At 27.4% G+C, this 11729-nt stretch overlaps 2 protein-coding genes across 2 annotated transcripts in view; one reads left to right on the top strand and one right to left on the bottom strand.

Moving 5' to 3' along the window:
* Positions 1-16: 16 nt before the first annotated feature.
* On the bottom strand, positions 17-3484 carry LOC148229563 (activating signal cointegrator 1). The gene is made up of 10 exons (XM_088196786.1): positions 3348-3484; positions 3149-3261; positions 2624-3089; positions 2389-2552; positions 2041-2210; positions 1557-1723; positions 1358-1479; positions 1202-1298; positions 1025-1122; positions 17-203 (listed from the first exon to the last, which is right to left on the bottom strand). Exons 1-10 carry the CDS (start codon positions 3413-3415, stop codon positions 136-138), a joined length of 1533 nt encoding a protein of 510 aa, XP_088052912.1. The 5' UTR covers positions 3416-3484; the 3' UTR covers positions 17-135.
* Positions 3485-9972: 6488 nt separating this feature from the next.
* Positions 9973-11729, top strand: part of LOC148229562 (phospholipid phosphatase 2-like) — a 38834-nt gene continuing 37077 nt past the window's right edge. The window contains exon 1 of the mRNA XM_088198151.1: positions 9973-10968. Within this exon, the coding sequence (XP_088054277.1) occupies positions 10903-10968 (66 nt within the window). The 5' untranslated portion in view covers positions 9973-10902. The remainder of the gene's footprint in view (positions 10969-11729) is intronic.

Genomic DNA, 11729 nt, shown 5'->3' with positions numbered 1-11729 from the left:
TAATAATAAAAAAATATTTATATAATAAATTTTTATTGAAATTCTAAGAGAAATCATAGTAAATCAATACAATTTTAATTATAGTTTAAGATTTAAAGGTAAGTTTTAATATACATAAGTATACCTATAAGATAATTAAATAGCAGCAGTCAATTTCAGTAGAGATTTAACAGCTGCTTGATGTATCTTGCTTTCCAATGAATCTGAAACACATTATTAATCAAATTAAATATAAACAGAATAAATTTCCAAAATACAGAGGTGAGTTGAATCAGAATAAGCTTAATTTAATTAAACTATTTTGGATTAACAATATCTACTCTGCTGTCCTATATTAAAGATAGTGGTATTCGGAATATTTGTAAACTATGTCTGACTAATAAGCATCACACAATTGGAACCTAAAGCAGTAATAAGTGTAAACAATGGGCTTTCCAAGATTTGAGATAAAATCTAAAATTGGACAAAAAACGCATTTTTCATGATAAGCAATTTAGTGCTCGATGCAATAACTGGTACATATATATTTCTACTAGCGAAAATATAATTTAACTGATATGCATTAGTGAAATTATATGCTGCTCTAAGATATATATGAAACTCAATTTGACAATTTCAAAACAACAAAACGTCAACTTGATTTAATGAAAGTTCTAAAACTAACTATATTTATTGAACTTCATATTAGGTTAGGATTGATTTAATATATTTTAAATATTGTAATATTTTGTCGAACGATACATCACACACATGTAGAAATATGAGTACTAGATCATTCTTTTGTGATTAAATACACTTTTACTTATAATGAGCAGTAAAATTGTAAACAATTGTTGGGTAAATTTTAATTATCTGAGTTAATTAAATTATATTTATACTAGTGAAAATATAACTTCTTTGGTAATACACATTCACTGTAACATATGTATATATCAAATAATTCTTGGCATATTGTAAAAAAAAATCAGCAAAAGTTTAAAATATAAAAGCTTTGTAAAATAAAAATATATTTAATATTACTAACAAATTTTATGTTTTCCTTGAATGGGAAACTTCAATTTCATTTCTTGAGGATGAGAGCAGATGAAAACAAACGGACTTTCGCTTTCACCGTCCGGATATCTAAAAATCAAAAATATTATTAAAATGATATATATATATATTATATATAAATCTATATAAAAATCATATCAATAATAACTTTTCTTGATACTCTTCTTCACCGAGACAATCATCAACGTTAACACATCCCAATAAACATCCAGTTGGATATGATTTAGGAAATACTATATTTTTATCTAAAAAATTATATTAATTAATAAAATAAATTAAAATTAAAATTAATATATAAATATACCTGGACATAGCATAGTGTACATATTTTCCATTGAACGGATCGTATCTTCATCTGGAGGCTGCACTGTAGATGCAATCCAAAGTCTTCCCCTGTGAGAAGTATACCAGCTTCTTCCTTCATGCCTTATATTATAAAATCATTAATTTATATATTTTATAGAAAATACTATTATTGAAATATGTGAATTATTATAATTTACAATTTGATTCCTGTTACTAAAAGTGAAGCCCATGGTTGATGCATAGAAAGACACATGCCCTTATCCCCCATTTCTTGCAGCGGAGCGTCTTGAACACGTTGCAAGCCTTCTATTTTAATATCATTGGATGTTTTTCCACTGAAGCGACTTTTTACTGTAGAATCAAACTGTTTAACAAATAATGATAAAAAATTAACTATGAATTTAAAAAAAATTGAGTTTATGTCCAAATGAACAGTATGAACAGTGTTATGATGGAGATTTTATATTATATTTCTTACATATATTCTGTTCTCTGTCAGCAGACATATATAATATTCAACGTTCGAATGATTTATGTTTGTATGTTTATGTCTGCTGACGTCAAAGGGAATAGTGTAATTATAACGTCAAGTAAATTACTCTCAAAACGTCTCGATAAGTAAATGTATAGTATGTTTATAATACATAAAGGTTTAGAATGAGTAAGAAAATGTATAATAACCAGAGGAGGTGGACCAATATATCCTGGATGAATATCACCATCCATAGCATTATTGGACTTGCTAATTAAACTGCTGTCACTAAATTTGCTATTAGACGGTTTCGTTATCTCTTGAATGATATTTTCATTAATTTCACTCTCATAATTTGGTTCTTCGATCAATTGGCGGCCTACAAATAATGTAATTTAAATAAAATAAAACTACTAATATTATATTAAAAAAACATACAGATAATCTTAAGTAAAATAACACTTTATCAGGTCTTTATTTTGATGCGCTATGTTTGAACCCGACTTATATTTAAGACCTGGCTAATATTCAGAGCAGGAAATACAGTAATTGTATACCTGCAAAATCAATTGTAAACGTTTGATGCAATCGAGATGTATGCTTTTTATCTTTGAGCGATTGCTCATACTTTTCCAGTTTTGCTCGTTCATGTTTACTCAACCATACTGATCCACTATTAAAATAGTCGCTATCGTCGTCAGTAACTTTCGTACGACGCTCGCTAAAATATTATCAATAATGTTATAATTATATATTTTATTTTGGTATATAGAATTATTTATTTTAGTATACCTAGTACGATCATATTCAAGTAGTCGGTTTCTCTGAGCCAAAGCAGACTCCCAACCTTCGGGTCTTTTTTGCTCCATCAATTTATTGTACAAAGACATTGATTTTTTGGTCGAAGCATTCAAAATTTGTTGTTCTTCTAAAGAACATACCAAATGTCCACAAAACAGACAAGGTCCTGATCCTTCTTGTTGGCAAATTATTCTACCGCATTGTAGGCAATTATTTATGAGTTTGTGTTTGCCGGCTTGACAGTCGCAATGGTGACGACCTTTGATCAATATAATATCTCTGCTCTGTCCTTCTTGAGAATATAAATTAATGAATTTAGGTTTCTTTTTGCCAGAAATTAAGCTAATAGTTTTATCATTATTTTCTGGAACGGCATCTTGATGGAGAGATAATGCTTTAAACTTCTTTTTTGATTTGACCGAAACATTTTCAGGTGCTGGTGGAGCGTTACATTGTTCTAAAAATTAAAATAATTACTATACATTTTTCAATATAATATAAATATATAATACTAACTTTTCTTTTGAATCAGCTTGGCAACAAAAGCCTTATGCATAGGATTTTCAAAATCAAGGAGAGTTTTTAAATATTCGTCTAAGTCGCGACTAGTATCAATCGCTAAAATGTACCTGGATTTAAAAAAATGATTTCGTAAATTATTTCACAATTGTATGAAATATTTATTTTATGAATAAAACCCAATTTTTATACTTACTCTACTAAATTCTCTGGAACTGAAAATTCCAAGCATTTCGAAAGATTCTCTGTTACCCATTTATCCATTTTTAATATTGTACAAAAACACACAGCTATCAAGAAACGTCAACGTGACACTTAATACACTTGTGCGATTTAGTGTTGCCAGTATAAAAATAAATATATTATATTTAATACGGAATATATTTAAAAATAAACAAAAAGATTAAACATATTTAATTTAAGTACATTTTTAATTATTACAAATTTAAAAGAATATATAATATTTCACATTTTATATTATTTTTTATTCATTATTCATTTTTAATAGCAATAATTAAAAAAATATATAAAAGTAACAATTTTATTTTACTTAAAAAAATATTTTATTAAATGTGGAGTTTAATTTATTATATCATCTTGTAAGACGTGGCTTTACGACTTACGTTTTTTTCCGCTTCTACAGAAGAACTTAAATTGCCAGTCATGGAGTTACAAACCGTTAATTCCTCTTTTTTATTGCAACACTATGCTCTTCGGATGCTTCTGTATAAATGGATAAACAAAAAGTAGAAATATAGATTGTGAAGCCATAGCCACATGTCCCACAACTAATAGTGACTCTACGTGACCCACCCAAGAATGAGTGCTGCCCTCGCCGTCGTCACGTCAATCGTCCCACATCCAGAAGCGGGGTCCCAGGCCAACATATTTTTCGAGCTCCCTCCTCTTACTGAAATGCCGATTTTTTTACTAAATATTTATACTATTTTCCTTTATTTAAATAAAAGAAAATAACTTATTTTTTCACAATAAGCATTTGGGAGTAATTAGATGAAGGATTACCTGATAATTTACAAATTTTAAATTAAATTAATAATTTAAATAAAAGCATAAAATTTGTTGCGACCTCTCCCCTTTGGAGACGGCCGTCTTTTCTTTTCGAAGGACCACCGTCTCTCGACGGAATTAAACGCCTCGAACTATTAAAACGCTTTATTATCAGAGTTTGCATCCTCAGAATCCTTGCTGACGCACGACCACACGTCGTGACAGCCGAAGCGCCTTCAGGTAATTTTCACACAGAAAAACCACGCACGGCCATAACACACTTTTATTCGGCCTTGCATAAATATATGTAAAATTGTCGGAACAAAATTTATATTATTGGTGTATGCTGTAAAAACAATTAAATTTATTAAAAATAAAGGCTAAATATAATTTACACATTAATTCAATAAATATTTACATTTTTTGTATTTTTATTTACATTTTTTACATTATTAATAAATTTTTAATAAACTGTTTTATGCTATTTTTTTTTCAAATTAAGTAGTTCTTTTATTAAATCGTCCGACAATTCTTTGTCTTCAGTTCTATTAGCGTCTCAAAATTAATAAATTCGAAAATTTATAGAAACTTATATAGTTTAAAAAACGCGAGTAAAATTATGTACGTGTTCCGAAATTAGTGGAGAAAAACGATGAATTATTTCCATAGTTAGGTTTCACCGAAAGTGCACATTTGTATTCGATAATAATATAAAAAAAAAATTTAGATAATTTAAATAACCATTTTAATTTTCATTTATAACATATAATTTTACGATAATGTGAAAAAACACGTGTATTTTTTGTATAAAATAAACTTAGTCTAACAAAATAAATTCATCATTAAGCTTACAATATAATACGACTCAAAACAATAAATAAAATAGGAATGCACATCTGTTTTGTGTTTTCAAGATAAGCTTAAAAATATTAACAATAGGAGGAAAATTCACAACACTGTAGCTTGTTACCTAGCATAACCATGAAGACTAGAGAACTCTGCGTGCTTTGGATATCAAAAAAGAGGGCAATTGCGATACTAAGAAAAAACGTTTACATGTTCATCAAATTCTATATAACTGAGATTTCTGGCAACTTTACCAAAAAATATTTTTTATAAGTATTAAAAGTAAATTAAAACTCAAAATATTTCAGAAATTCCGAACTTTCTGGAGAAGCTATACAATATATATTTGTCTGTTATTATTAAAAGAACTATTAAAATATTCATTAAGCATGCCATTAGAAATATTTTAAGAATTCACATAACACGTTTTCGGAAAAAGTAATGCTTATAAACTCATGGTCACCGACAGATATGTAAGGTGAAATATGAATTGCAAATACAATAAACATTTAATCAACATCACGAATTAACTTGAATGCGCCATGTCATTATGAATGTTATCCTGAAATAAAACATCCATTCGTATCTATGTATTATAATTATAGGTTCTTAGATAAAATATACAGATAAACACGCCATTATACTATAATTATATATAAGCAATATACAAAACGAAATGCTTAACAATATTTGTACAAAATATAATATGAACAATTTAAAACAGAGATGAAGCGCACTTAAATCACACAATGCATAGTTATAGCTGAGCCTTTTATTAAAAATAAAATACAACCTAATAGGCAATAAACTGAAGTCAACAAACTAAACTCAATGTCTGCATATGCTTAAATCGCAAATAGATATATGTAAATATAATGTTTATTAACGAAAATCCCTATCTCATTTTCCCATATCAATTTTCCTCTCATTTATGATGTCATTTTACATGTAAATATTCTAATGCCATTGACTCATCTTCTCAAATTGGTAATCAATGACATATTGGAATATTGAGAATGTGTGAGATTATAATAAGTTGATAAAATAGTACTTTCTCTTGAAATTGTTTTATCCCAGAAATCGCTAAGGCGTAATATTTGGTCACAATTTTTCAAGGTGAACTGATTATATTTGCCTTACGAAATTTTCATCATGTCTGTATATGTGTGAAATATTAACCTTGTTAAGTTTTACAGTGAATAATAAATTATAAGATACACATTACTATCGAGTTTTAATAAACTTAATTACACCTTATTTGTTTAAAATAAATATGAAAACAATTATCTCTAAAGATATATAAATTGCCATTATTTATTTTATCATTACATAGCTTAGTATAGTCACATGCATCTCAACTGATAACCTATATTATCGTTGCACAGTTGTATAATTTAATTATTATTGTTATTATTATAATAAACTAGTATTAACAGATAGTTTTCTGTATTTATTATAAACAAAAATAAAAAAAATACGAACTGCTCGTAAATATTATGTAGATAAAGTATATATGATCAAAAAAATATTTAAATTATTAAAAATAAATTTAACAAAGTTAATAAAATATTTATTATTTCACTTGAGACTTATACAGAGCAATATACACGGATCTAGGTGTTTATATCAATTTTACGTCGTAGCATTGCCTTATAACGAAGTAACAATTAGCAGTTGCGGGAGGGAATTGTAACACCAATAGTTTGGGAATCGATCGTACATTTTGAACTATTTTATAATATAGCTCCACGTAGATTATGTTTATTTTTATGAACATAAAAAACAATTTTACTGCGGATATTGAAATTAAATCTATGGATTCATAGTTTTTAATAGATTTGCATTCTTTTTTTATACTTATGTAATATATTATATTTTTATAAAACTAACTATGTTCTAGGAAATTATAAAGAGCGTTTTAAACGATCTTTCACGATACGAATTAACTTAAAGGTCAAGGTTTTACTCTACACCACAATTCGCAACAAAGTGAAATAAAGGAAATATCACGACCTACGAATGTTTCGATTTATATTATTTTTTCAATACATGATTTATGATAAAAAAATTGTGGCACGAAATCATATTATTCCGGTTAACTAAATTGCTATTTATAATATTTTGATTTTAAGCTAGTAAAAATTTTTCACTCTTAAATATAATAGAATATATCAAACAAAGATGTCAAGAACAATAGTTTAAATTAAAATTATTTAAGAATTATAATTAATATTATATTTATTAAATAATAATAATAAAATATATATTTAATGACAAAATTTTTTTTGTACTAAGTATACATTTCTTATTACTAATATAAACGTCACGATTGTAATTTCGTTATTAAATTACGTATTCATCTGAGATCAAAATTTCTAATTAGAAACTATGGCAATGAAGGTATGATTTCCTCATGCATTTCTTACGCTCTTCTCTCACTTTTGCCATACATGCAATTGTAAGCGTTTTCTCGCGTTAAGCTTGTTATGTATGTCAAACGTCTGAAAATTGCTCACCGTTTATTTTTTTAAGCCAATTAGACCAATAAACTGACAAGAGCGGTAAAAATCGGAAAAAGGAAACCGTCAAAATAAATTGCCATAAAATGCACTCATATTTTATATTAATGTATAATATATTATGATAATATTATGATTTATTCTGAAATTATAAATAGATCTATTCACTAATGGTATAATAGCGTTCTCCAAACGCATTAAGAACCAAGCGGTTAGTCATGAATTTACAATAAATTATGGTATTATTATATAAATAATACGATGCATGAAATGAAAGAGAGCATATCCACAAATTTATTTAGTACAGAAGCGTAGAAAGTTTTTCTTAGAAATGAGGAAAGTTTGTCTTTGAAATCGCAACCAATACGTATTAAATAATACAAAAAATAAATAATATCGTATGTCTTGATCACTACTAGAGAATAATACAAAGAGAATATATTTTTTAATAGCTATACTAATTTACGTACATATATTTAACATTCAATGATTTAATGTTTTATTAGAAAAATGCAACTGAAACAGATTTTTTTATTTTAATTGTAACCTTCCATGATCTAAGAAACACCATTGAATACTTCAATTGACCTCAAAAATGAAAGTGTGTATCACTAGATCTCAAGATCACAATTCGTAAATAGATATATTCATGAGATCAAACAAGGTTATTAAATGTGTATGTGCAGAAGTGCCTCGTGTTAATAGTTTGTAATTTGTTTTATATGAAATGGGGTTAAAACGGAAAATTCAAAGATATTTTTTAACAAAATATTTGAAGAAGTTAATAATACATAATATAAACTGAAATTACCACAATTACGCTCCTTATCAATTAAGAAATAAGAGCACTGATTAAACATAAAATAAATAACTTGTTTATGAATACATATATGAAATAAAATAATTAGCCTTTTTAGAAAGTATAAAATTACCTGAAGGGGTTTTGTCAAGAATTACTTATTTTTTAATAAAAATAAGAAGAATCTTTTACAATAAAAGGTACAGGAATATTTATATTCGATACTGAAAAAGCCTTTAATGTGGTCAATTCCAATTATAGTCCTGCAGTGGAGTTTTCTCAAACCCATTTTCTTCATGTTATATACATCAAAACTAGTTCTAGAGTTGACTAGTCTTGAACAATTTTTTTTAAATCTTTAAAGTCAAATAATTCATTTACTAATGCATAATTTAAATAAATCAGAAGCTATTACATTTATAAATCATAGAAAACCTTTGACTTTAATTATTAACAGTTAAAATAAAACGTAGAAATAATATGAAATAACTATAGAATATATTGTAGTATAAACATATAAGTACATACCTCAGATTTAAAACGCTTATCTTAATTGTGGCCCTAAGATCAATATTATGCAGGAGTGCGTTATCAAGTTAATTAGACTGATAATAAAATAAGTATAGTAAGAGTGTTAAATTTTATAGTGTATTTTATATACCACTAATTAAATAACTATAAATGGACTGAAAAATACGATAAAATTAATACGCAAGGCTATAGAAGCCTACAAACTTTTATAATTAACAACTAAGAAAAATTAAACTTAAATTTAAGTACATAAATATCATTTACAAAAAAAAATATTTACCTTTTCTTGACCTTTTCCTAGTTTTTCACGCTATTTTTAAGTTGAAATACAGCCATATACATTTGTGTAACAAGTGGATATTATGACATAGAAAATATCATAATATCAAATTGTTACACAAATGTATATGGCTGTAATAATATCCTTTATTGTAAAATCCTAGTGATCACATTAAACCTTTATAAATTTAAGATGACTGCTCGGCTAGACAAGATCGGATGATCGAAATGGAAGCGGCCGTTTAACTCTAAACATCTAAAGTGTCATCTGGGTCGATTCGTTAAGTTCCGAACGGAAGTGCTTTTTCATGGCAGCGCTTATACTATAATTAATTATATTTTTTATTACAAATCTGACCATTTATTTGACATATTTTTACAACACCCTATAGTGCTCATTGCACAAAACAAATTTTATTTAAAATTTTACATACATACATATTCACTACATCAATTCAAACATACATATACTTTTAAATAGACATACTATTAAAGATTCACACAAATGCTAAATTACAGTACAAAAAACAATTATGCTGCAAATCTAAAATAGATAAGCACCATATTTTTTCCAGCTCTTGGTAAGTTCGCTAAGAAGATGGATTGCTCGAGCAAGAAGGGCGTTCTCAAGCTCTGACGTCCTGGCCGCGACTGCTTTTATTGTTCTTAGTTATAAATGTATTATTATATTATTTTAGGTGTTTCTTTGTGGGTTGCAATAATCTAGCAGCAATGGAATTTGCTTGAATCTGATGTCGTTTGTGTAACGATCGGTTTATATTCAAAAGACGTAGACATACTTCCGTTATTTGTGCAATTCAGAATAGATATTGTTTTTTCTGTATGATATTTTAGACTCTTCAATTTTTTATAGCAAGGAGATAATTCACTGAAAGTTTGTCTTTTGATTTTTTGTGAAGTTTACTAAAACACTGTTTTATCTACACGTTAATAGGAAGATAGTTTTTATGACTATTTTATCGGATGATTTCCATTTATTTTATCTTATTAATACTTTTTTTTCCTTTTGTTACATAGAAAAAATGTTATTATCTCTGTATTCTTAACGTTGTAATATAATATAACATGCAAGAGATAAAAATACGATTCTTCTTACAAGATATGTATATGTATTTAAAGTTCATTTAACAATATACAGTTTTAATACGCGTAGTGAGAATTGAGAATATTTTGAGTGATTATTTATTTTTAATTTTTCATGAATCTGAACTTTAAGAACCAAACGTCCTATATTGCACCTTGAAAAAAATAAATTAAATTGAAATAGATTAATACAGAGATTCTTAAATAGTTTTTATTTACTTTATCAACATAAGTTTTTGCAAATATATTTTTTCTTATTATGTTTATATCTAGACTATTTTGCATATCAAACGTGACACGCAAATCTAAATTTATATTTCGGAACTACCCAAATCCAACAATTTTAAAACCGATCCGGTTCTTTGGGTGCAGTGAATCAAGGATCACTAAGAGGATTCCGTATAAACATTATTCGCCAAACACGTCACGTATCCGAGAATCGTCGAAAGAATGTAGCAAGAATGCCTTCCGTCTCGCAGAATCACGCTTCTCAAACTATCGAAAAAATGATCACAATGATGACGTAGCTACTGACTCACCTGGCGCTCACCTCTTGTCCGCGTTTAATAGTCAGTGTGTTTACCAAACACGCGGACGACGGACGTTCCGTCGAAGTGCGAGTCTCGAAACTATTTTATAGTGATCTGTGAATGTAACCGAGAAAGATGAACCACGTAGAGATGATGCCGAACGATCAACAGTATGGAGTATATAGCGTCAACGAGGGATACGTGAGTTGATTGAGAATTATGTATACCTATATCTATATGTACTTTAATGAAAGCCTTGGAGAATTTTAACCGTCGCCGGTTATGTCCGTTGAACCGGCTTTATGTGAACTTTCCATTATTTTGCATTCAAACGTTTGGTACACAATAGATGATTAAATTGTGTGCTCTACACCATATGGGTGAATATAAGGATTTGTATGTAAAACGCGTGTGAAATATTTACATATTAAAAACACGATTTCACTATTTCGTAATCAAGAATTGACATAAAATAACTTTTAATTTTATGTATGAATAAATTCATATAGGCTTGTGTATTAATACGAATTGTTATCAAGGGTCTATTTTTTATATTACATAGAATAACAGCTTAGTATTATTCTTTGCCATTACGAACAAATCAATAGATATGAAAAAATGAGACCTTGCAAAAAAAGATTTTACTTATACATCTAGTTACCATGTCCATGTGGCAATACACTTATGGTACAGTTTTATTAAATTTTTGATACTTTTTCTTACTACACAATAAATCATCGTAATAAAATGTATACTACATATTTATAATAGCTCATACGATTGATATAAATCGTACGATAAAAGTCTGGGTATTGTCATATTAAATAATTAATTGATTGAGTGGTTACAATTTTATTTTTAGGTCCCTAATTTTATTTATATATTCAAGTATTGTACTAATAAATAAATATATGAAAGGTACTTTCACCGTTTTTGTCATTGGCATGTACAATATTTATTTA

Source organism: Plectrocnemia conspersa, unplaced genomic scaffold, assembly GCF_051122295.1.
Source record: "Plectrocnemia conspersa isolate PC_06_02 unplaced genomic scaffold, ASM5112229v1 ptg000011l, whole genome shotgun sequence".
In the NCBI taxonomy this organism is placed as follows: Eukaryota; Metazoa; Arthropoda; class Insecta; order Trichoptera; family Polycentropodidae; genus Plectrocnemia; species Plectrocnemia conspersa.
This window is presented reverse-complemented; position numbering and strand designations above follow the sequence as displayed.